The sequence below is a fragment of the Otolemur garnettii genome, unplaced genomic scaffold, assembly GCF_000181295.1.
Source record: "Otolemur garnettii isolate 467f Iridium unplaced genomic scaffold, OtoGar3 scaffold00051, whole genome shotgun sequence".
NCBI lineage: Eukaryota > Metazoa > Chordata > Mammalia > Primates > Galagidae > Otolemur > Otolemur garnettii.
Genome location: NW_003852446.1, coordinates 1,069,406 through 1,096,251, shown reverse-complemented (window position 1 = coordinate 1,096,251; position 26,846 = coordinate 1,069,406). Strand labels below are relative to the sequence as shown.

General features: G+C 40.5%; 1 protein-coding gene and 1 non-coding gene across 2 annotated transcripts in view; one reads left to right on the top strand and one right to left on the bottom strand.

Annotated features, from left to right (window-relative positions):
• Positions 1–26,846, top strand: part of PIR (pirin) — a 63,087-nt gene that overhangs the window by 2,983 nt on the left and 33,258 nt on the right. Inside the window, exons 2-5 of the mRNA XM_003791923.3 lie at positions 795–925; positions 5,686–5,778; positions 15,574–15,657; positions 19,405–19,611. Coding sequence (XP_003791971.1) covers positions 830–925; positions 5,686–5,778; positions 15,574–15,657; positions 19,405–19,611 — 480 coding nt within the window. The 5' untranslated portion in view covers positions 795–829. The remainder of the gene's footprint in view (positions 1–794; positions 926–5,685; positions 5,779–15,573; positions 15,658–19,404; positions 19,612–26,846) is intronic.
• On the bottom strand, positions 14,653–14,758 carry LOC111726010. Its single transcript, XR_002773914.1, has one exon. It is a non-coding gene; the product is annotated as a U6 spliceosomal RNA (small nuclear RNA).

Genomic DNA, 26,846 nt, shown 5'->3' with positions numbered 1-26,846 from the left:
TATATATAGTTCATATATATGAAATATATTTCATATATATAGTTCATAATATTTCATATATATAGTTCATATATATGAAATATATTTCATATATATAGTTTATATATAAATTACTATATATACAACTACATATATAGTAATTTATCTATCTATATATAAACTATGTATATAGTAGTTTATATATATAGTTTTTATATATATACTAATTCTTATGTACTCTTGTACTGGGTGACTTTAGCAATATATTAGGTAACAATTATGAATAATTACTGGAGTGCTGGTCACCTGGTAAAGATTTATAAACGTTCACCATTATTGATGTTGTTTTAAATCAGCTAACACGGCTCAGCGCCTGTGGCTCAAGTGGCTATGGTGCCAGCCACATACACCTGAGCTGGCGGGTTCGAATCCAGCCCGGGCCTGCCAAACTACAATGGTGGCTGCAACCAAAAAATAGCGGGGCATTGTGGCGGGTGCTTGTAGTCCCAGCTACTTGAGAGGCGGAGGCAGGAGACTTGCTTGAGCCCAGGATTTGGATGTTACTGTGAGCTGTGATGCCATGGCACTCTACCCAGGTCGACAGCTTGAGGCTCTGTCTCAAAATAAATAAATAAATAAATAAATCAGCTAACACAAGCCCTGTACATAATAAACACTCAATAATTGGAGTTGCTACTATTTTGAGAGTCTAAATTTAATATCCTTTATTTTGTAGTCTTTGGATGTTGCTTCTTTTATGACCTCTTTTTTATTATCCACACCCCCCCCCCCCGTTTGCCTTGCATCCTCTACAGCTGAGCATTTGAACCATCTCATCATTGACTTTGACATGGGGTCCTCCAAGAAGGTCACTCTCACAGTCCTCAGCCGGGAGCAATCAGAAGGGGTTGGAGCAAGAGTCCGCAGAAGTATTGGAAGACCTGAGGTATGCTGATTGGGTGGCTGCTCCTTGCTTTCTTTTCAGAAGGGACTATTGGGACATAGACGATGACTTGAGACTAGGGGGCCGAGTGCAAACTCTAAACTTTGCAATTGGGGCCCCATGCAGGTCAGCCCCAGCCCAAAGGGGGTTTCTGTAATGTGGCTACAGATATTCTGGACAGAAGGTGCAGCTGAGCTTCATGAAGTGTGTCTGATTTTCTCTGCTTATCCATGTCCTGCCCTGGGCTGATCTGCTGTCTGTCTCAGCATGCACATCACTAAACATACCCACCTTACTGTCCTCAAGTTTATATGCCCACGCTTCAAAGCACCTGGAGTAACTCTGATTCCCAATTCCAAATGCCCAGGAAAGAGAATCTGCTTGGCTCAGCGTGGGTTAGGTCTCTACTTCTGGCCAATAAGCCATGGCCAGGATTTGGATTTTTGGAGAGACTGCTGGCACCTAAGTCTGTAGACTTCAGGTGAGGGGCAGGTATAGATGGGGACTCGCTCTCTGAAAGAGTGATTGTCAATTAGGGAGAAGTCTTTCAACATTACTGAATGTTTTTACTTGAATAACTGGGAGACTTGGGATTTGCAGGAAAAAAATCTGACATACACAGAAAGAAAGGTATCAAATGGTGGTCATAGCCCAAAGAATATAGCCTCCAGGACTATATCATATTCAAAACCAATTCTTTTAATAAAATCAGAAATACATTAGGGAAATGGATTCCATTTTGAACAGTAAGGCTGGCTTGCCCCTCTTTTTAAACGCTATTTTGTTATTTTCATACTACTTTGTTGCCAGACCTAAGCTTTATACCACTTTCTCACTTGTAAAAAATTCATGCCTTTCCTCAGCGAGAGCTGACTTACACTGTTGATAGATTTAATATTTTTAAAAAATTATTTATGTTTTAAATCGACAAATAAAAATTATATCTATTTATGGTATACAAGATGGTGCTTTGATTATATATATTGGAAATGGGTAAATCAAGGTAATTAACATATACATTGCCTCACATCCTTTTTTTTTTTTTTTTGTGGTGAGGACACTTAACATCTCTCTTAGGAGGCTGAGCATAGGGGCTCAGCTCATGCCGGCAATCCCAGCACTCTCCAAGGCCAACGAGGGAGGATCCCTTGAGCTCAGGAGTTTGAGACGAGCCTGAGCAAGGGCGAGACCCTGTCTCTAGTAAAAGTAGAAAAATTAGCCAGGTGTTTCGTGGTTGCCTGTAGTCCCAGCTACTTGAAAGGTTGAGGGAGGAAGACTGCTTGAGCCCAGGAACTTGAGGTTGCAGTGAACCAGGCTGATGCCACAGCACTCTAGCCTAGAGCAACAGTGAGACTTTGTCTCGGAGGGTGGGGAAGGAAACCCTTTTAGTAAATTTCAAGTGTACAATACCTTGTTATTTATTGTTGTCATCATGCTGTGTAGTGGATCTCTTGAGTTTATTCCTCCTATTTAACTAAAACTTTTCCCTTTTGACCAACATCTCTCCATACCCCCACCCCGTCAATGGTAACCACAACTCCATTCTATTCTTTTACAAGTTTGATTTTTTTTTTTAGATTCCACACCTTGAGTATGGTCATTTGTATTTGCCTCCCTGTGCCTGGCTTATTTCACCTAGCATAAAGCTGATTCGCCATTGAGTCAGGGGCAGAACTGTCATCCGACTCTCCATCAGCCCCATCAGATTTGCCATTTCTCTTTCCAACACTGGATTCTTGTTTATCCCCACATGTCTTTTGAGGTTCATCAAACATTGTTTTCTGAAGGATACACACAAACAGAATTATTCTAACAGTTAAATGCATGGGGGATGTCGGGAAGGTGCAGATGGAGGTGGTGTCAAATTCTATAGGGCTACATCATCAACAGAACAATTGGAAAGAATTCTGGGACCCTGAAGACACCTGTTAGTAAACCATCATTGACTGTTGAGGGTAGCTAATACTTCAATTAGTCCATCTGCCAGGAATACATCTGAGAATTTCTTAACTGTTTTTGTCCTGTGAACCCCTTTGGCAGTCTAGTAAAACCTAACAAATACTTTTCAAAACAATGTTTTAATGTTTTAAAATACAGAAAATAAAATACATAAGATTGCCAAGGGAAACTTTTATATTGAAATGTGGTTAGCAAAGTTAAAAAATTCATATTCTAGTAAGTCTACATTGAATAAGATTGGGTGGCAGTTGTAATAACTCCTGAATTTCAAAGCTGTGAGGAGCATGAATGATACTTCAATAAACCTACACACAACTGTAATATGATATGAAAATGGCTTTGATTTCTGTTGGTGACAAAGTCACAGGTACTAGGAATTTACTGTGGTTCATTACATTTATAATTGAAGAAAACGTTCAATTTCAGCAATGTATAAAAAAGATAATGTGTCATGACCAATATATATTATCTGAAGAGAGCAAATTTGGTTTAGTGTTAGAAAATCTATTTAATTTACTACCACTAAAAGATGAAAGGAAAACGAAGCATGTAGGTATCTTAATAGTGAAGAAAAAACATTCAAAAGAATTAAACATCCATTTATGTTTGCGAAAAAGCCCAACAATTTCGCAAATTAGAACCAGAAGGGAAACTCCTTACCTTACGAAGAGACTTGAACAACTTAGTCACCAGTGATAACTTAAAAGGCAATCTATGTAAAATCAGGGAAGAGACCCGGATGTCTACCTCCATCATTTCTACTCAATACTGTTCTAACAAAGACAAGAAAAAGAAATAGAAATTGTAAGGATTGAAAAAAATCCCATTATTTGCTACCGAATGGCTGTTACTTGGAATATTACTTCCAAATATTCCCTCCCTCCCTCCTTCCCGTGATAGGATTATATACCCCCATCCATTTTTAGGTGCATTCCCCATGGGTCCCACAGGGAGGGATTAAGTGCCCTCCTCTCTGACTTTGGGCTTGGCCATGTCAAGTGCTTTGGCCAATGGGATATAAGGTGATTGTGCATGATTGATGTGGTTTATTTTTGCTCTTGCCCTTGACTATGAGAACAGCATGCTTCCATAGTGGCCACTGTTTCAGAGTGATAAAGACATACAGAGTCCAGGTGAGGCCAACAAGCCCCACAAAAACTGCAGTCTGCCCAGCTTTAATCTAACGTAAGCAGTTTCTTGTGAATTGTTGGGCAAAGCTTATTGATAAGTACATTGGTGATAGGAATGTCTGAAAGAAAACCTCAAAGAAGCTACAGGTGAGTATTAAAATTAATAAGAGCTTTGCAGTGTTCAAAATCTCCTTTTTTATTCCTATTTCTAATTTTCAGCGTCTAGCTGTTGCAAAGGTAATTTTCAAAGGCTGTTTGCAATATAATACCATTAAAAATTCAAGTAAGCTAGAGATTTTTTAAAATATATGTAAAACCTTAGGGAGAAAATTACAAATCCTTCTTGAAAGACATTTTAAAAGATGTCAAGAAATGTAGATAACCACATTTATATTGAGGAAATATTAAGGAAAATGGAATGTTATATAAGTGGTAGTTCTTACCAAATTAATCCATAGATTTAAAGCAATTTCACTCAAAAGATCAACATTTTTATTTATAGAATTTGATAAATTTTCTGCAGTTTATGTACAATAACAAATGGCTAAGAATAAGCAAGACAATCATACTGACGTGCTGGCGACAACCACATCTGTTTCTAATTCTCATTTGAGCCCGAGACTTATCTTCAGTTGCCTGCTAGCCTTTGCACAGTGTAATGTACACTGAAGATGAATCATTCTGTTTATACAGGAAATATTTATCTAAATACCTCAAACTCAACAGGGCCTAAAATAAAGTCACTATGGCTATTTCAAGGCAGCTTTTGTTCTTTTGAATGGCACAATCGTCTTCCCAGACATTATAGCTAGACATTTGGGAATCGTCTAATGAATGCTCTTGCTTTTTGCCTCCTAAATCTCTACCCAGTCACACAACCCCTCTCCGCTGCCACGGCCATTGCCTTAGCTCTGGCCTTTGCCCTTGCTCAGACTATTGAAATGACCTTTTAAATACGGTGTCTCCTTTCTTCCTTTCCCAAACCATCTTCCACAGAGTGATCTTTCTAAATCTGATCATCTCACCCACTGATTAAAACCCATCACCTTCAAGATAAAATCCAAACTCCTTTAAGGCTTGGCCTCTCTCTGCCCATCTCTCACCACAATTCCATGTGTATCTTTTGACCCAATGGAGTCGTTTCCTTGCAGTTCTTCAAGCACACCAAGCTGGTTTTCTCTTCTTCTACCTGGAATATCCTCCCTTCTCCCCTGTGTACTTGCTTAACTCCTACATGGACTTCAAGACCCAGCTGAAGTGTGATTTTCCTGATAGAACCTTCTCTGATCCCACCTACTCTCATATAGCCAAAGTTATCTTCCTCCAGAGCATTTATTGTCACATTGATTTTTTCATCTGTTCCTCCATGAGATTATTCATCTGTTTAGAATACAGGCTGTATCTCGTTTGTACTTAACTATTTATATCATAGATGGTTATAAAATGTTTGTCAGCTCTTTGTGCCTCTCATAAAATGTCAACTTTCTGACATAATTAGGGAATCCATGGTGTGTGTATGTGTGTAAAGAGCTCTTCAAAGCAGTTTCTGTTGCAAAAAGTTGCTCATTGGCCATGTAGCTTTTGATGAGACTTGCTGGATCTGTTGATGAGTGTAGCCCCTGGCAGCATGGGTTAAAGGAACATCTAATGTGATGAATTTTATTTTTATTTCAGTTAAAAAATCTAGACCCGTTCTTGCTATTCGATGAATTTAAAGGCGGTAAACCAGCTGGATTTCCCGATCATCCACATCGAGGTTTTGAAACGGTAAGTAAAATAATTTGAGTGTGGAAGTATGTGTTTTAAAAGTTGCTCTCACTTCTAATAGAAAATTCTATTTTAAAAGCAATAAAGAATGGGCTAAAATTAAATTATAAGTTGCTGACTTACTACTATAGAATTGCAGTATCTATTTTACATAAAGTATACTCAAATTTAAATATTTACTGTTTTTAATATTCTTTAAATTTGTTCCGCTGGAGACATTCCTATTTGAGCAGTTAATAAGAGCAACAATTGTCTTCCTAAAATATTTTTATAATTACAATAATTTGTTGGAGATAGAAGAAGCTACTTAAGATGTGATTAAAATAACTTTATTTATAAAATCTGTTTTTATACAAGAATTCTCAGATAGTTCTTGGATTGTCTTTTGCAATTTATAATACTATATAATTGACCAGGTAAATGGTTCTGAGAATTCTTGTATAGAAACAGATCCTGCTTCCAGAAACTTCTTGGTTCATTCCACTTTGACGCTGCAGTGGTGATTCTTAACCCTGCCCATTTTTCACCTCCTTAACCAGTCTGCACACAGAGGGGAGCAGAGATCATGCCCTATACTTCTTTAGCCCCCAACACACAGCACACACCCCAACATACAAAAGATCACTCTACACCAATACGTGCATATCAGCAGGCTTCAATAAATATTGATATTTAGTTATTCACTTACTGGCTCTGCAAATACACTAAGCCTTCACAAGCCCTGGCCTGTTTCCTAAGAATACAAGTTACTGTTTGTAACCCCCAAATCAATACTTGTAGTGCTTTCCTGGATCATGGACATGTGCAGAGTGGCAAAAAATCAGAGTTGCTCAGTGTGCACATTCCCAGCTGAGGCTGAACAAGGAGATGCTCTGCTTTCTTGTTTCAGCTCTAAAAACATAATAACCAAGTGTCCTTTCCATAGTCCATTTAGTGGCACGTGTTTCATATTTTCTTGACTTTTGTTGGTGATTTTACTGTTTGAAATGGCTCCCAAGCGCAGTACAGCAGTCCTGCTAGTGTTTCTAAGCATGAGAAGGCTGTGATGGGCCTTATGGAGAAAAATACGTGTATTAGATAAACTTTATTCAGATATGAGTTGGAGGCATGCTGGCCGTGAGTTTAATGGTAATCAGTCACCAATATAGATATATTAAACACAACGTCTTTAAACAGAAACAAGGATAATACAAGGTCACATATTGATTAGTTGAGAAGATCATGACCAGAGGCTTGAAGGAACCAAATCCCGTATTTCTCCTAAGACCAATGGTTTAGTAATCACTAATCCAGTGATCACGGTGAATTTATAGTACATAACTATCCCAGATGATGAGATTCGACTCTATCAGTTTCCCTTCGGAGTGTCTGTAAGCCAGGCACTTAACTGCGTCTTAATAATGTGAACTTTAAAAATTTAAAGCCAGGTCAACCAGTAGTCTCTTATCACCTCCTCTCTGCAAAATTTTCTCAATTTTACAGGCTGGTTGTAAACTCTGAAAATTTTGACTCTATAAGGAAGGAAGTTATAATCATCTGTGAACCTGTGATGTTATCTTACCATCTAGAAACAGATGTTATTATTTTCATGTATTTTCTTCCAGTACTTTTTTTCTGGTATATTAATGTTTTGTGTGTTCTTTTTACTTAACATTATACTCTTAGCATTTTCCAAAAGTTTTTAAAAATTAATTTTTAATGGCACTATTAAGCATTTACTATGACTGCTGCACCAGCTAATATCACCACAGGGATGGATGAAGGTACCTGTATTTCCCTTGGGATCACTAACACGAGGTGTTTACTTGACTGTTCTTATCTTTGCCATTTTGACAAGTGAAAAATAATGCTTTATCATAGTTTAAATTTGTATTTCTCCCATCAGAGTGATATTGATTTTTTTTTTTCATTTTAAAACATCTGTTCACTGTACATATTTATATCTTTGGACTATTTTTTTCCTTACTGAGTCGCTGGCATTATTGTTTTGTGGAAATTCTTTACATGAGTGTTTTAAGGAAATCAGACCATTTTTAATGATAGGAGTTGCATAAATGTTAAGCAGGATTAGGCTTGTTTTACATGCCTTTAAAGGTAAACCTTTGGATACAAAGCATATGTACAAACCAATAGAAGGAAAAACAATCCATTATGCAAAGACAGAATAGGCTCCCTGGATCACAGTGGTTTTCCTGAACCTGGAATAATACTAGGTCTAAGTATGGGCTGAATGTTCACCTAATGAGTATGTCATCAGGATCAGCATTCCTCACAGTAGTCAGTTCTGTGTTAGAGCTCACATTTATTTTTTTTAAATAAAAATTAAATTATGCTCTACTAACAAATATAAAATATAATTAATATCATATTTTGAGTGCGTGCTCACATTTATTTCAACCGATAGTAATACATGATCTAAGAAATGTCAAGAATATTGTTCTATGAAATTCTTATTACTATCTCAAGTGTGGCCCAAGAAGCAACAGTGGTATCTCCTGTAATGTCACACTCTACCCCAGAGCTACTAAATTAGAATCTGCCTTTCAACATCATCAAGTGATTGATATAAACATTACAGTTTGAGACATGCTGGTCTAGATGACCTTCCAAGCCGGAAGTATTATGGTTCTATGATATCAGAGCAAGAACTTGATTTTACTAAGATTAATGGCTAATCATTTTTTAAAACTTAATGCATAGGTTTGGATAACTGTATATTTTTTGCTAAAAACTTGCTCATAAATTGAGGAAGAAGGCATACCCCGGAGAAGGAGGCACACACGGCTGGTGGTCAGAAGACAAATGGAGAAATGCATCAGCATTTCCTACCAGCAGTTTGGACTCTGGGGAGGATGGTTTTCAAAGCCCTTAGTGGTCAAGGGGGAAAAATTTTGTAGTTACTCTATTTCTGATCAGGCTTTATATTGGGATGTATTGGCGGCAAGTCTAAAAGATCAGAAACAAAGAACAATCTGAAAATTATGCAAGCCTTGCCAAAGATTAGCTTGATAAAGAGGTACTTAGAGGTTAGGCATTTTTGATGACCCTTTCACTTACCCTGAGGAGGAGAAAATGTGTTTTGTGCCTTTCAAAATCACCCTTAAAGGACAGGGGTGGAATTTTCCAGGTTTTAGCATTGAAAGCCTTGTGTCCCCGGGAGCACCTCAGTCCTGAGCAAACTGGGATGGTTGGTCAGTCCTGCTTACTGAAATTTACGAACTGTTATGAGTAAACCATTCTTCCTGTTTTGCAGGGACATTTTAGGATTGTCTTGTCCCTTATGTTCTTAATTAGGCTGAGAAATGTTTTTAAAGATTTTCCACTACATGCCTCAGCAAGTCCTTTGATTTTGTTCTAGAGAACAAAACCACCCTGTTTCCAAGGGCGTACCCATCAGAAAAGTCACGCTCATATTTACGGGGTTGGTAGCCGGGCAGCGTTTGCATGCAAGGCCTGAACAATGTCCCGGAGAGGAAAGGAAGGTCCCGGTGATTCACACGTAAAACTTCTGACCGGATTCAAACCTTCCATTTCCCACACGGCCTTTTCTCCGGCTTTCTGTGCACCCCTTTGAGAAGCGAACCACAGCATCAGGGCTGAATTGAAAATGGAAAGAAAAGACTTTAAATTCAACATCTCTTTTTGAAAACTGGGAAAGAATACTTTCTCAATGTGAAAAAGACTATTGTTCAATAACCATCTTATGTCGTATTGAACACTGAGATATTAACCATCTTCCAATTATGAAAAACAAGACAAGACTGTCTTTGACCATCACAATTTAATATACTTCTGGAAACTTTGAAGCTATTGAGAAATAAAAGTTATAGCTTTTGGAAAGGAAGAGGAAAGTTATTTACTTGTAGGTAATATGATAAATAGAAGAAGTAGCCAAATCTGGCCTTGGTTGGTGAGAGGATCGGAGGAGGGAGAGGGCTTGGGATTTGTCCTGAAGTCGTGATTGATTCTGGGGCATCCCATGAATCTTAGCATATGTGGTGATTTGGCATGATTCAGGGCTGAAGCTAGCAGATTATGGGAAAGAAGCTAAAGTCACCTCCACCCCTAAGACAACCCTTGGCACCACCATACTAAGAATGTCAGCCACAACCTCTTAGTAAGTGGCTGAATATAAAATAATTATAAAAATCAATTACTTTCCTGCATTAAAGCAATAATCAGATGTAATGGTTTGGAAAAACATCCTATTCATGATAGCAATAAAACTCCATATAATTCCTGCGAAAAACACCACTCTTTCTACTTCTATAAATGTAATGATTTTTCTGGAGGCCTCCTACTTGAGTTTGTCCTCTCTAGATGAAATGGATCTGGTTTGGGTTCTATTCCAGTAAACCAGATAAACTAATATTACTAATATATGCCAATATAATGGAAAGGGTGATCTGCACCCCATTAGAATGTTCACAAAATTTAAAAGAGGGCTGCAAATCTCTCCTCTACAACATGTTTTCTAGGCAAAAGGGAATTAAAATAGTGTATGCACGCCTGAGTTTAGAAGTGGAGGCAGCGGAGTTTGGCTTTATATGGAAGTTAGAAAATGATTACGGAGGAATGAGAGCGCCCCAGTTGAAGAAATTTCACCTTCCAATGGAGAAGGTATCCCTTCTAACAGAAAGGTCTGGAGGCCTTTAGGGGAAATTTGGCCAGTTACTAAGGCCATAACGAATAAGCGAGATTTGACTCTGGACGGTGGAGGTGAAGGTGAAGGACACGGTATGGGGACATAGTAGAGCAGTGAGTGGTCTAGTCGGGCTTAAAAATTGAAAGTAAGGGCAGGAGGTTGTGGGGCGTGATGGGATCTAAAGCTGTAGATTGGGCCATTATTAGGGAAGGCCTTCAAAGCTTGCCCACTAGTATGCATGAATGACTAGTATTTAACATCCTGCACCTCTTAAGTTAACACATTTTTGTTAAAGTAGAACCATCTTTAGCCCAGAGTTGAGCTTTTTGGAGAATACTATGTTAATGGTTCTCAAATACGGGTGATTTTGCCCACCTGGGTCATTTGGCGATTTCTGCCAGTCCTTTCTGATTGTCACAACTGGAGGCTGCTGCTGCCATCTAGTGGGTAGAGGCCAGGAATGCTGCTCAACTTGTTCACAGGACAGTTTCCATAGCAAAGACTTAAAGCCTGCCCTGTGTCTGCAGGCATAGGTCACCTGAGGGAAAGCTGCAGTTTAACTGAAATCGTCTTTAAAAGTAGTCCAAATAAATTCCCACCACCCATCCACACCACATTACGATCATACACAAACCCATTCATGTCTTAGGGGTTACATTGCTAGAGTTCTTGAGTAGAAAAATTGGGGGGTGGGTGGGAAAAATGTAATAAAGACTACAAGGCAGTCACTAAAACATTATTTTATGACACCAAGTATAAGATAATGCTTTTCAAGTGAGACTAAAATTAAGTCCAAAATAAATTCACATAGATCATAGAGCAAACATAGAGCAAAGCCACTATGAAGTTATCCACCCAACAGACTTTTAAAATAAAAGGCCCAACCACACAGGATTAAGCTCAAAGGACATTTTCCATGTAATAATATTAACTACTATTTTATGGGAAAGCTCATATGTTTATGCATTACGTCAGCCTCACACCAACCTTGAAAAGTGGGAATTGTTATCCCATTTTACAGGTGAAGAAACTAAGGTTCAGAGAGGCAGTGATTTGCCCAGGTCACACAGCCCATGCAGAACAGGATTTGGTGGGTCCATCTGGTTCAAGACCCACACTGTCCACTTGTTAATGCTGACACTCCTTTCTCTACATCTGATATTCACTCAGTACATTTACACATTCAGATGATTACAAGATTTTTAACACTATTAGGGATGAGATTGCATGGGTGACCTAGATAGAGCACAGACCTGTGAACAACCCATACTCTTGCTGCTGCTGACTAACTGTGAGACCTGATGCTTTCATGGTCTAGGGATCCAGATTTTCCTACCTGTGAGTGCAAAATAACGCTCCCACTTATACTCTGAACTTCCAGTATAATGAGGAAATGGGTAGATTTATTGTACCTGGCTGCTGAAGGACAATCATTTATCTTCTTAAAGCTGTAAAGCAACTGTTCATGATCTTTAATAATAATTAAATTCAGACCTTAATCATTTATGGTGTTTTATTACAATCTAAAACATTTTTAAATCTGCTGTATACTCTTTTGTCCTACCCCAGCTTTGTAGCAAAATTTCATTCTTGTAAGGTTCACCTGGAAGGATGCCTCCTCCATGAATCACTCCTTCATTCCTCCAGATTCGCCATCAGAATCAATCTTTCTTCTGTGTTTCCGCTGGGCTTGCTTGTACTTCTCTTTAGCTTTCAATTCTCTTGCCTGTATATTTTAGTAGTTTCTGCCCTGCTAGAGTGGTAGCTGCCTGCAGGTAAGCAAGGAATGACCCCTGTGTTCCTTATGCAGGATTCCTAACTTCTTGTTTGTAAGTTTGTGATGTCATTTACCTTTGTGTGGACCAAAATGAAAGAAAATGTGTGTGTATGCTCACGCACGCGAGAGAGAGAAAGAGAGAGAGAGAGAGAGAGAGGTGGGGGGGAATGGAGAACACCCACACAAAATAGTATGCCTTTTTAAGAGATAAATTTATTTAAAAGATTGATCTTTATTTCTTCCTTTTCTAGTTATCAGAATGGTCTTTCCTTTATGAAATGATGATCATCATAGATGATTTTTCCCTTCTACAATCTGAACATAAAACTTGGCACAGACCCCTGTCCCGTTGAGAAGCATTCCATAAAATACTTTACAGTACTATTCAAAATTATCTAGTCATGAAAAACAAGAAAAATGTTAGAAACTGTCACAGATGGAGGAAACCAAGGAGACAGGGTGACAGGGATTCTGGAGCAAGCAAAGGACTTTAATAGAAAAACTGGCAAAAGCCACATAAGTTTATACTTTAGTTAATAGTGATGTATCAATGTTGGTTTCTTAGTGTTGACAAATGTACTGAGGTTATGTGATATGTTAATGGTAGGAGAGGCTGGGTGTACGAGCTTTACAACCTTTCTATAAATCTAAAATTATTCTGAAATCAAAATTTTATTGAGACGAAAGGAAGACAAAAAATTGGCATCCCTGTCTAAGACCCCTTTGTTATAAAATGTTTTATTACTTCTTGAAGTCCCAAATCCTGGGAACTGTGGCCCCATAACATCAAGTACAGTGAATATTGAAAGTTTGAGAATTAAATCTCTATGGTGAACTGAATCACGGAATCATGATGATGTACACCTAAAAAGGCGAACTTTTAATACATGAAAACAAAGGGGGAAATTGACATGAGTCCCTCAAACCTACCCCTCTGTAAAGGCCCTGTGAGCCCTGCCCCTGCCCAGAAGCCCATTTGCGAATGAGCGTTTTTCAGCCATTTCATTCTTAAGCATCTGTCTTGACAACTTTTTTAAGTGGAGACTGTGCACTGCAAGGTAGCTGGTCCCTTAATGACTAGATGGCAGATACCACACTGCCACAGTCTTTGGAGACAGCATGCGTGTGCTACAAGACATATTTAGTAGTCAGTAACTCTGTTGGCAAGACGTATACCTGGTTTGGTGAAGAGTGTGAGCAGACTTCATTTGGGACAGCAGAGGGCTCTCTTGAGCAGTAATAGAGCAACCCAGTCACATGAAGCATGTAGTATTTGCACTGCATCCCCTAGGTGCAGATGGCTCCCTTTTTTGGTGGAAATTTGAGTAGTCATAGATGTTGGCAAACCATTTCCTCGCGGCCCTTTCAGTACATGCTAACGTAGAAAATAAAAGCATGGAAGCCAACACCTTGAACACAGTTTTATAGGATGTAGGTGGTGCCAGTTAAGAAGTTGGGCTGCTGATTACCTGGGGACCCGGGAGGAGTTTGTCTGAAGAGATTCTTCAAAAAGTTGAATCATGATTTGGGTTTGAGCAGGAAGGGACCTTTCCTGGCTCCAGGGCTCTCGAAGCACCTGGAAAGTTCTAAGAGAGCCTGCCATTCAGTTCACCTGAGTAGTTAGGTTTGGGAATATGATCATCACAGAACCTTGACGTGCATGTCAGAAATTTTAATCAGAGTGAAAAGCAGATAAGTAAATTTGGGAGACTTTTGGGAACCGAGAGCAATATAAAAAACATTAATAAGAGGAAAGTATGTCAGTTATTCTTTTCTTTGTAGTGAGACATTGTTGAGTGAGTAGAACTCTTGATTATCCAGCAAAGAAAGATCCCATGATCACATCATTTTGGGACCCTGACACTCTGAATCAGTCCATCACCCACTTCCCTTCCCTTAGCCCAGGAATCAGAAGGCCTGTTTTCAGCTTTGTATGCAATTGAAGAAGGACGTTTTCCTTGCCTGAGATAGCCAGTTTGCCTGAAGCCTTCGAAGCCAGCAGAGTCCTTGGTACCGGTGTGAAAAGCCCGGGTGTCCCGGCTGCTGTTGCAGTTCACATTAGGGCTCTCCTCTGAAGCAAGCACTGTGCTGGTGACACTCATTACTGCCACTATGGCCTTGGCATTTTCAAGGCAGTATGGGAGGGTGAAAATAGTTTTTAAAAAATATATTTTGGGGTTCATTGAGGGTACAAAGAATTAGATTACACTAATTGCATTTGTAGGTAAAGTCCATCTTATAATTGTGTCCTGCCCTGAAGAGGTGTGCCGTACACTGTGACCTCCCCTCTCCCTGATCCCTCGTTCCCCTGCCCCCCACCTTGAATTGATTTGAATTTTTCTCTTCTGAGGCTATGTGTTAGATTGTCTACTGGCTTCATATTAGAATCAAATACATTGGATTCTCGCTTCTCCATTCTTGTGATATTTTGCTAAGAAGAATATGTTCCAACAAAAATATGGAACGCTTTACAAATTTGCATGTCATCTTTGCACAGGGGCCATGCTAATCTTCTCTGTTTGTTCCAATTTTAGTATAAGTGCTGTCGAAGAAAGCACACGAAAATCGTTTTATTCTCAGACAGAAAATGTTGATTTAGATATTTGCTCTGCTGTTATTAACAGTGTAACTTTCATCCCACTAAGCCACAATGTTCTTATCAATAACATGTAGGTAATACTGTATTTCCAAGGTCACCTGCTTTGTACATGCTGAAAGGCAACGCAAATACAAGATGCTATTCATTTGGCAAGTCTTTAGTGCCAGCTGTATGCTAGACATTGTTGTAGATGAGTAAAAGAAACAAGTTCTTGCCTTCGGGGGGGGGGGCTAAGTTCTCTGGGTGAAGACAGACAAATGTGAAACTTGAAGACAAAAAAGCCAAAGGACAATGACAAACAGGTATAATTGACAAGTAAAAATTATATGTAGTCAAAGTGGACAACATGATATTTTAATATAAGCATACATTGTGGAATCAATTAGCCTATTAACTAATTAACATAGCCGTCACCTCACATGGTTACCTCTGTGTGTGCGTGTAGTAAGTTTCAAGTATACAGGACATTAGTATTAACTTCCATGCTAAACATTGGGTCTCCAGAATGTACTCCTGTCGAACCCCTTTTCATGTGCCTATTGGCCACTCATATGTCTTCCTTGGGAAAATGTCTATTCAGGTTCTTTGCTCATTTTTTTTAACTGTAAAGGCAACGCACAGAATGGGAAAAAGCATTTGCAAACTATGTTATCTAATTAGAGGTTAATCTCCAAAATATATAAGGAACTTGTATAAGTTAATAACAAAGAAAACCCCCCAGTGGCCCCATTAAAAAATGGGCAAAGGACCTATTTTTCGTTTGGTTTTTTAAAGGTATCTTACCTCCTGGAAGGGGGCAGCATGGCCCATGAAGACTTCTGTGGACACGTTGGTAGATTGGACCCAGGAGACCTACAGGTATGACCAAGGACAAGGAATTGCTGGTGTTTTAGTCTTTGCAGGTGTATGCTTGGTCCTACCCACTTCTCCATACACGTGCCCTTTCTACCCTCTTTCTATTATGTCCTTGATCTTTCTTTCCTTTTCTATGGCTCCTTCTACTCAGCCTGGAAACCTGCACAGTCATATTCCTGTCACATTTCCCTCAACCCTTCGATCGCTTCTTAGTTCCCACCCATCTTTTGTCTTACGTTTCTCATGTGTCAACTTCCTCATCTTCCATTTTGTCCCTCACTCACTGAAATTAGGGTTCACTTCGCAACACGCTCCTTCTAAACCTTTACCAGAAGCTATCTGGGTAATGATCATATGTGATGTCCCAATTGGCCAATTCAGAGACCATTTTTATCTTCATCTTTCTAGACTTCTCTGTGGCATTTGAGCCACTTTACTATTTGTCTTCCAAGTCATTTGCAGGGCTAAGTGTTGTCACGTAAGACCATGACCCAGACCCCTCCACAAATCTAGTTTTGTCTGAGATGTGTTACAATGAAAATCCTCTAAAACGTTTAGGTTGTCTTTTCCAGTTTTGTAAGTCTGCACTCCTCTATATCAGGTATTTTTCTAGGAATATGTATGTATGTATATATATATGTGTGTGCATATACATGTATGTACATACAGAGGGTGGCAAAAATGTATACATATTTTAAGAAAAGAAAAAAATTGTATTCTAATAGTAATACTCAATATATATCAATAACAAAAGATGAATGCAAGTATGTTGAGCACTTCTTGTGATTGCTGAAGTCAACTGTGACTTGAGTATCACACATAAAATACAGTCTTTTCCTTTCTTGATATCCATATACAGTTGCGCACACATACACACACGTAGTGGAATGCTAATTGCACGTATTGGAATCATGTTGTTTGAAACATGTTCATTGAATTTAAAGACAAAAAAGCGAAAGGACAGAGTTGTGACGAAAAGTCAAGAGTAACCTGTCAGTGGAGCAGAACGTGATAGACTGCCTACTAAGGTAGATATGATGAGTGGAGGTGTCCCGATCATGGCAGTCAGTGGTGACTTCTGCAATCCACACCATTAGACGCCTCAGCAGCTGCATGTGTGAGGAGGTGCTGGTCAACACTTCCTCTGTTGTTATACAGGAAGTCCCTGAGTTACACACATCTGACTTAACTACAGCTTGCACGTATGAATGGAGGCTATTACTGTAAGTCCCTGAGTTACAAACATCTGACAAATCAACCCTGCAAAATGATAGCTCTGCTGGCTACAGCCCCTGGGGCACGACTTCTACTTGTGAGTGGAGGCTATTACAAGTAATAGGTAAATGCACCTGTTCCGTCTTACATACAAACTCAACCTAAGAACAAACCTATAGAACCTATTTGGTTTGTAACCTGGGGACTGCTTGTAATTTCACATTTGATTAGGATGATGATTGCATAGTACCTTTCAGTTTATTCAGCATTTTCATATCATGATCTCTTTGAGATAAATGTTATCCTTATCTCATTTTTAAAACTAGGGAATAGGGGATTTAAAGTTGTTTAAAAACAAGATGCCATGGCCTCAGAGCTGGTAAGTGGGTGGGCTTCCAAATCCAATAGGTGGGCCATTTCAAGAAAGATAATTGGCAAACTAGCTTATATCTGAAAAGGATAATCAAGGTATTGAAGATACGAAGAAAGCTCTTAATGGAACAGGAAAATGCCTAAAATTTGGAGGATGTTTTTGAAGGACACCAATAGCTATCATTAGACAGAAGAAAGGCAGCACAAGAATTTAGATCTATTTTATTGTAGAGGGGGTCAGCACATTTTGTCTATAGCGGCCAAATCGGCTTTGGGGGCCATGTGATCTCTGTTGCAACTTCTCAACCTTGTCATTGATATCATAAAAGCAACCACAGATAGCATGTCAATGAATGGGCGTGTCTGTATTTCAGCAAATCTTTACAAAAACAGGTGGCAAACTGCATTGGGCCCTTAGACTGTAGTTTGCCAACTGCTACATCAGAAGGTTTAACAAGCCTTTTCAAGTAGGAGCAGAAACCTATTTCGACTTAACAAAAGGAAGAAATCTCTAAAATATGCATTGGTCTCCTTTCTAATCTTTGAACTAGTGATGCGCATTCTTGTCTCAAAGTTCTGTTTTATATGCTGTTGTTGCCTTCGTACAGAATCCTCTTCCTCTTCCCCTTCCCCTGGTCAGTTCTTACTCCTTGTTTGGATCTCAGCCTGAAGGTTCCACCCTCAGGTAAGCTGCCTTGAACTGGAGAGACCACTTCATGTACTCCCAGAACACCGTCATTCCTCACAGCACCAAGCACAATCGTACTGGCAGTAATTATTTGTGTACTTGTTCATGGAAGGATTTTTCTCTCCACGAGGGCTCTGTGGAAGGTGCTGTCTAGAGCCTACTTCCCAGCCCCTTGGCCCACCTCTGAGTTCAGGGGGTGATGGTTTCCATATGTGCACATAGCACCCCCTGTCAAGAGCTGTTTCTTTGCCTGAGGACTGCCTACAGCCCGGGTGCTGGGTGGCCTGGATGTGCAGGGGATTTAACACTCCCAGGGGAATTCCTGGTCAGTGAGAGATGGGAATCAGAGTCTAAATGCCTCACCTACCCTTCTCCTCTGTGTAACAATTCTAAAGTGCTTCCTGGTGGAATTGAGCCCCAGCTGTCCACAAATGAAACCTGCTTATTCACACTCCTCTTAGCTTTTGAAATCTGCTTATTCACGCTCCTCTTTAGCTTTCTCCCTTGCCTGTCTCACTGTCCCCTACTCACTCCCTTGTGCTTGCAGCATCACTTTCCTAATAGACTACCTGCTCCGAAGTCCTTGTCTCAGGATCTTCTGTGGGAGAACCCAAGCTAAGAAGGCTGGATACACATCTAACACGTTCCATCCCTCATCCCCAGATTCTGAGATTAGTGTCCAGGACTGGCCCCCTACTCCACTCTTAATAAAGAAATAGATAAACACGTGAAGAATATGCACAACACTAGAGGCAGTAAATGTTTCTCCAAGTAGTAAGGACTCCACTACTGGGCTGGAGTGAGCAGAGAGGCAAGTCGGCTGTCCACAGCGCAGTGGCTACCGGGCGCCTCCGAAGGTGGATTTCGGCCCACACGTGGGTCCTGCAGCTGCTGGGAATACTGGCTGCCGAGGCTCACAGCTGCATCCCTCCCTGGGATCTGCCCTGTGCAGCAGGGAATTGTCCCTCCCAAAGTTGTCCTTTCTCCTTGGGGGTGGCTCACAGTGAGTGGCTTGGTGATGTAGAAGGATAAAAACTTGGCCACCTTGCCTCAAGTCAGGACAATTCTGAAGCTTCATCCCAACTCCCCTTGGATTGGCTGAAGCCTCTGTTATAACTGCATTGCTGGTTGGCCTCTCCCCCTTCCTAATCCTGCTTTGCTCAAGTCTGTCTGTCTGCAACTCTCCATCTTAGAGCTCCATCTAAGACTCAGGGATATCGGAGAGAGCATTGTTCCATTTGTAGGAATCTCAGTTCTGATGCATTGATTTCAAGTGAGGAAGCATAGGAAGCATTTGGAAGACTGGAAAGGGCTCCACCAGGTGTCACTGATGTTTGTTATTTCTCTGGATGCCCCAGGACTCTGACAGCAGCACCTGTATGATGCCTTACTTAGTGACAGTATTGTAGTTATTCCACCTACAGACTTGTCAGGGGTATAGTTAACTTTCCTCCGTGTTGCTTTGATGTTTGCAGTGGATGACAGCAGGCCGGGGCATCCTGCATGCGGAGATGCCATGCACAGAGGAGCCTGCTCATGGATTGCAACTTTGGGTGAATTTAAGGAGCTGTGAAAAGATGGTGGAACCTCAGTATCAAGATCTAAAAAGTAAAGAAATACCAAAGCCTTCCAAAGATGGTGTAACCATCGCAGTGATCTCCGGGGAAGCTCTAGGGGTAAAGGTAAGCCATGCTGTGTGTCTGTGAAATCTGAAGCATGCAGAAACATAGGCTGGCCCCTTCTGGGTCACCAGCTATCATTGGGTATAACGTAATTCATGATCCCTGGGTTGGACTTGCTTCCTAGGTGTCAGAATAAGTGCAACCTAATGGAACCTACCAATTGTTTTGCTGCATAAAAACCTATAAAGTTAGGAAAATTATAAGAAAGCAAGTTCATATAAGGAATTTGGTCAAAAAGCAATTTTCAAGCTATGTCTTAATACAGGTGCCGATTTAGCTTAATTACTTTCACTTAATAGTGTAACTTTATGCTTGTAATTCTAGCTCCTTGGTACTACAGTACTACAAGATCACAACCTTTAAGAAAACAATGAAAAAGACAGACCAGTGACACTTCACAAAGCATTATGTAAATTACTTATGCCCAACTTAGTAAGGAAAGCACATTACTACATTACAGAAGGTTTATTTTTTAAAATTAACTTGGCCATTATTTATTAAACCCATACATGACATGCCCTGCACATCCTTCTAAATTGAGACTTTATACTGTTTAGGATAAGGGTCCCACCTTTTTGATCAAATGAGATAAAGTCAGGCAAAAGATTATGGACACACTTGTGGGAGGAAGGGGGTGTGGCAAGTACGGTGTTAACTGCGCACCAGAACTGCTTCGGGGTACTATGTTCTCTTAGGTGGGGTTTCCTAGAAGCAGACCCTGAGATGAGGTTTCCGACGCAAATGATTTTTTAAAAAGTACTCCTAGAATAACAGTAAAAGAAACCAGGACAAGATAGGAGAAGAAGCCAAGAAAGGTCCCATCTCAGGCTAAGTCCGGAAGACAGTGGCTCTAGCTGCATCCTGCAGGGGGCTGGGGCTGATCAATATGCCTCAGAGTTGTCCTGACCCACTGTGGGCAAGGGATCTGGGCTGTCACGTTTCCTCATCCGACGGTCATTGGTTACAGCCATTAACTTTGGGATAGAGGGCCCAGCAGTGGTTATAAGGGATCCAAGAGGGTCTGATTGGGGCCTTGACATCAAGTATCACACATGGCCCCTGGCATTGAGAGCATGAAGATGGTGGATGCTACTTTGCCATTCTCCCAGCTGGCAACCAGCACTTAAAAGGATTTTAAATATTAACTTATGTAAATTTTAATTTTTAAATCTGCCTCTGCAGGGATAATAGCTTGGCAATGACCACTTCCTAGCCACTCAGTGGACATCGTACAGTTAACAGATTGGTCATGATTATTGATCAGAACTTAATGGTTTTTGTGTTTCCTGCACAGTTTCCTGTGTTTCCACCACAGATCTTTACCTGTATCATGCCTAGGTGTATTGTATTATTTTGTTTTGTGTTTCTAGAACAAACAGAGTAATTAAAAGGAAGAACAATCAAAAGTTGTTCCCTGCTAAGCATATCTGACTGCTGTCCACACCCCTGGCAGGCCTAGAGCTTATGCTGAAGTTCAAACAAGCCTCTGTTGTGCTTCTCTGAGCTGTTGCTATTTCACTAAGGGCAGTGAGTGCCCCTTTTCAGCTGTTTGTGAAGAGCTGCCTTCCTCTCAGCTCAACAGGGGAGAGTTAAGAGCCTGTGAGGTCTTGCTGGCGTAAGGCCAGAGGATGCACGCGGCTGGGTGTAGAATCGGGCAGATGAAAACTAAGGGGAGCTGAGTTAATGTAGATGTGAAGCCACTCACTCCGCCGCACATGGTGTTTTGCATTCCACGTTTCCAGGACTCTAGGCTTCTGGGGACGTGCCTTTAGGGGATATTGAGCCATGTGAATAGTGAGGACAGCAGGTCCCCCACCCCCAATCCCCACCCCGCTCCACTTCCACTGGAGCACAAGACTTTGCCTGGTTGTGTATTTGGAATCGTCCATAAGATTTTATTTAGAAAAAGAGCGATTAGGAGCTGAAAAAAGAAATCAGACCCGTGTTTGAATAGCCAGGGAGAGGAAGCTTCTTATTTATAGAAGACATAAGGTGATTTTAAGGTTGGAGCTGGTTCCAGTTACAATCAGAAGGTCATTTTAAAGCACTTTCAAGAAGCAGACCATGTGGTCTTGCAATCACAACGCCAGATTAGAGGCCTGAGGTAGTGTTTTAACTTTGTAAAATAATGTCTTAGTAGCTGCAAGCCCCTGTTATTTCTTCTTGTTAAGTAAAACTTCTGAAGCGAGTCACATTCTCCTAAGTAAATGATAAATCACCATTATTAGAGGCCAGCATTTAATAATAACATCTTTCAGAACCTTGGGCAGCATTAATTTGGATTTGCAAAGGTAGCGAGGTGCTCTGGTTACTGGCATGCAGTTTAGAGACAGAATGCCTGGGTTAGATTCCTACCATAAACTAGCTGTGTGGCCTTGAGCAAGCCACTTAACCTCTCTGTGCCTACTTTCCTCATCCATAAAATAGGGTTTCTGTGAGGATTAAGTAACTTTTTCTCCATTAAGCTCTCTGAACAGCACTGGACACATTGTAAACACCATGTTAAGTGGTGGATGTTATTATTTTTGATTATTTGGGGTAACTCAAGCAGGAGCAGGGGCTGGGCTAAGGTTTATGTCTGTAGTCTGGGCCAAAGGGATTTGCTACAATTTGGGGAAAGTAATTAACCTGCCTTGAAGAAATGACACATTGCAAAGATGGGGAGCCACTGGCCATTTCTTTATAGGTCTCATAAGAAGCATAGTTTTGTACATCTGAAGCCTTAATCTCTGCTCACCGAGAAATGATGGGGTCTTAAAAGGTGTAGATCTACCATAAATGCAATCTGAAGGTTATTTTGCATCAGAAAGCTGATTTTAAGTTAAATTATGAGATAAGGCTGAGGAACATACTGTATATCTTTCAAGAGATTGATGTATTTATAACCAATCAACAACTCCCCTCCCTACAACAAAAATATCCAGTTGGAATTAGTAATTAGTGGAAATGGAATTAGTGACCATTCCAGCGCTTCTCTGACTTTAGTATTCACGTGGATTACCTGAGGGTCTTGATAAAATGCAGATTCCAAATCAGCAGGTCTGGAGTGGGGGTCGAGATTCTGCATTGGTAACAGGTTCCTGGGTGATGCCCGCTGATGCTGTTGTCCAAGGGCCACTCTTCGTAATACTCATGGGTTTGGGGGCCACCTTGAGGACTAGTTTGATCAGGCTCCTATAAAAGATGTTAAATGGTCAGTCTGGTGCTATGGCTTTTGGCAAATCTTATTTAACTTTCTGAACTTCACTTCCTACATCCACAAAAATGGTGAGGGGTTTTTGTGCAAGGTACTGTATGCCTTGACAAGCAAACAGCACTGTCTTTTTGATATTCCTGAGGATAGATGTATCCGGGTTTCCTAGGCTGTGTGTAGTCTGAGCATTTATTCAGTCTCGGCAGAGCCATCGGCCCATTCTGAGCAAGATTCTACCAGGACAGCACAGTCTAAAGTAAAGGCCAAAAGGGGAGAAACTATAAAAATGGGATAGTTTGAATAGTTTCTGTCACTTCTGGAAGGTTAAAAATCACAGTTTATTTCATGAGAGTATGAAGGTCTCCAAACCCCATTCCATCCTTATCAGTCAGCCAATCCGCAATATTTATTACCAACTCTCTTTGGAACATAGTTCTTTTTCCAAAAAACCGCCTCTCCTTGCCTTTTGCTGCTCTAAATTCCATTGTCAGAAGCAAATGTTGAAGAGACCTCAGCCCCACTGGGGTCAGAGAAAGGCAGTCTGGAGCCAGATGGCCTGGGTTCACTGACTCACTCTGGAAAAGTCCCAAGCTTGCCGGACCTCAGTTTTCTCATCTAAAAAACGGAGATGATGCTAATGACCCAGCTCAGAGGGATGCAGGGAGGATTCAATTGGTTGATATCTCTAAAGCACTGAGAACGCATGCAGAGTAAGCTCTCTATAAGTAAGCGGTTACTATTTTTACTTCCACAACAAGCTTTGGGTAGTGTTCATGTGTCCTACTGACTCAACAAAAGCAGTCTTCCTTCTGATGGGCGGGCCAATACAGTATTCATGTATTGGATAACTAAATTTCTCAAAATGTAATCTTCATAGGAGTTTGCTAAACATTTGATGTAATTCACTCGACTTTTACTTACTGCTGTGCCTTTAGCACCTGAAACATACATAAAAGATGATCGCTAAATATTTCCCAATGAGTAAATGAAATCATTACAGTGTGAATGGATGCCGGAAGCAGAGACGCCAAGGTAAAGTGATGAGAAGATAGACAATATAGGGATTAAGAAATGACTGAAATGAACTTACTTAAAAAGTTAAGAGAACGATACAGTTAGCTAAATTATATGTTAAACTGTTTACGGATTAGGTTGTGGGGAAATAAAAACTAGACTGATTGTTTTCTTTAAATGTGAACTGTTTTTGCAAGACCTAAAATATCCCCTGCACGTTTCTTTGCTTCAGGCAGCGACAGCGTTGGTGAGCAAGGTTCCGAGGCTTGTGGTTCCCCTTGGGGGTCCACAGATAGGTGTCTTTTTGTCTGTATTAGCTTCGGCCATGGGGCCTTTCAGGGCATGGCTCGATTTGGAGCATAATGCCAGCTTTCTGGGGTGTTTCTATCAGATATCTCCCCTCTCTTGCTTTGGGTTAGCTCTACAAGCACTGGCAGATCTCTCCCGGCCCCAAAGCAGCCTACCTGCTAATCAGCCTGTAAAGATCACCCGAGTGGAGAGCCGACGGAGGCTCCAGGCCATTAGTGAACACACACACTTTTTCCCACACCGGAGCTAGAGAGAAGTGGCTGCCCACAGCATTTGCTGGCTTTTGTCTTCATCCAGGAGACTTTAGGAGCAGGATATTATTTGAAACACTTTTATCCACAAAATATAATTTTGTCCATATTCCTTTTACCTTGATAAAAATATACTTTATGTAGCCTTCCTGGAAATAGTTTCATAGCACATGCAAACAGCAATTTTTTTTTTTTTTTGGCAGTCATCATACTGGATAGTAAACTTGGAACACTTTTGCATGTTAGTAAACTCAAAACATTTTCTGTTTTAGGGGAAATTTGACTGCTTTGATTATATCGGGCACATTTTAAATGGAGTCCCCCCCCCCACCTGCCTTCAGGAGTTTGCTTCTGTTCACTTTGTGATATGGAAAGAGCTGGCCCCCTCCCATGGGAGGTGCTTTGTCCTTCCCGGGCTCAGAAGAGCAGCTTCTCAAAGTAGCATTCAGAAAACCATTCAATCATAAAAGCAGGTAACATGTCTCTGTGCCCATAGCTCAGTGAGTAGGGTGCCGGCCACGTACACTGAGGCTGACGGGTTTGAGCCTGGCCTGGGCCTGCTAAACAACAATGACAACTGCACTAAAAAAGTAGGCTGGCATCGTGGTGGGTACCTGTAGTCCCAGCTACTTGGGAGGCTGAGGCAAGATAATCACTTAAGCCCAAGAGTTTGTGGTTGCTGTGAGCTGTGATGCCACAGCACTCTACCCAGGATGACATAGTGAGACTCTGTCTCAAAGAAAAAGGCAGGTAACATATGCACACACTTTTTTTTTTTTTTTTTTTTTTGGCCTTTAAGATATTCCAGCAAGTTCATGGGGCTAGCTAAAAAAAAAAGAAAAGAATAATAACAGGTATTCTCCTAATGGCAGAGGTATGAGGGGGCACTGGGTTACTGACAAAAGGAGCTCGAGGTAACAGGTGGCAGCTGTCCCAGGGAGCCAGCAACGGGAAAACAGCACTAGCCCAGGAAGGCATTCTTTTTTCCAGAGGCCTCTTTCAATTTATTTTATTTATAAATTCAGAGTGCTCTCTGATAGATTTAAAAACTGGATATTTACCAAATGTCCCCTTTGGACTAAGGGGAGGGCTCTAAGGATGGACCTGACACTTCTTAGTATGTCTTTTTATTTTTGCTTACATATTTAAAATATCAAGGTAAACCAGAAAGGGGCAAAAATCTTAGTATCAAAGACAAACAGGAGCAGCGCCCGTAGCTCAGTGGGTAGGCCAGTTACACCCAGGTTCATGGGTTCAAAGCAAGCCCGGGCCAGCTAAACAACAATGACCACTGCAACAACAACAACAAAAAATAGCTGGGCGTTGTGGCAGACACCTATAGTCCCAGCTACTTGGGAGGCTGAGGCAAGAGAATTGCTTGAGCCCAAGAGTGTGAGGGTGCTGTAGCTATGACACCAAAGCACTCTACCAAGGATGACATAGTGAGATCCTGTCTCAAAAAAATAAAAAAAAGACAAACAAATAAATGAAGAACTAAATGTTGGTGTAAAGATATTAGCAACATAACTTTTCAGAGGAAACATTTATTTTAAGGGCTTTTAAACATTGCTGTCTGTACATTTTTTTTTTTTGTGGGTTATATTCTAAAGACCAAAACAACTCACAAAAATTTTAAACTTCCCTCTGTAGTTTTATTGTTAGTGTCGGCATTATAATTTCATAACGTTTCTATGTATATTATGAAGTAAAACAAATCAGTACATGTGTTAATGCTTTTAGGAATCAAGGCTGTCAGTATAAGAAAAATAGACAGATGTAAGAGAGCTAACACAAATACTGTAATAGTGAATATTAAATTCAATATTAAGTGGACATTTAAAAAAATGGGTGGCCATTAGCTCTTTGAGATAGTTTCTGGAAACCGAATATGATTCGATCCTTTTAGGAATCCAAGATTTTTTTGATACAACTTGTGTTTCTTTGTGATAACAATTTCATTCTCTACTGATTATTTCTGTTGATTTTTCTTTTATGGTCCATGTTCACTTAGATGCTATGTTCTACCTAAGAAATTCACAGTTACCCTCATGAATTTTGGCTGACTTTCCCTTTTGAGACCTTATATAAATATATTTTAATTGGTAGGAAGGGGGAGAAAGGAAAGGAAATAGCATGAGCCGGAGAGCCTTTTGGTCTCTTTTTGACACAGGGTGAAGGGGAAAACAGAGCATTAGGGGGGAGGGAATATCGCACAGTACCGGAGTTGAGGATTTCTTTGTTTCCAAGGTCAACCCAGGTCCCTCTTTTCAGCGCATTCTTCTCAGCTGTCCTGGCTCACAAACAGCTTGGCTTCTGCCCAGATCCACACAGCCATCCCATCTTCAGAACCCATGAGACTTCGGTACTGACAGCATTTACTTTACATGTCCCATTTTTCCCTATTAGGCACCTGCTATGTGCATATTGGCCAGTGCCCTAGAGATATGATGTCAATAAGATACAACCTC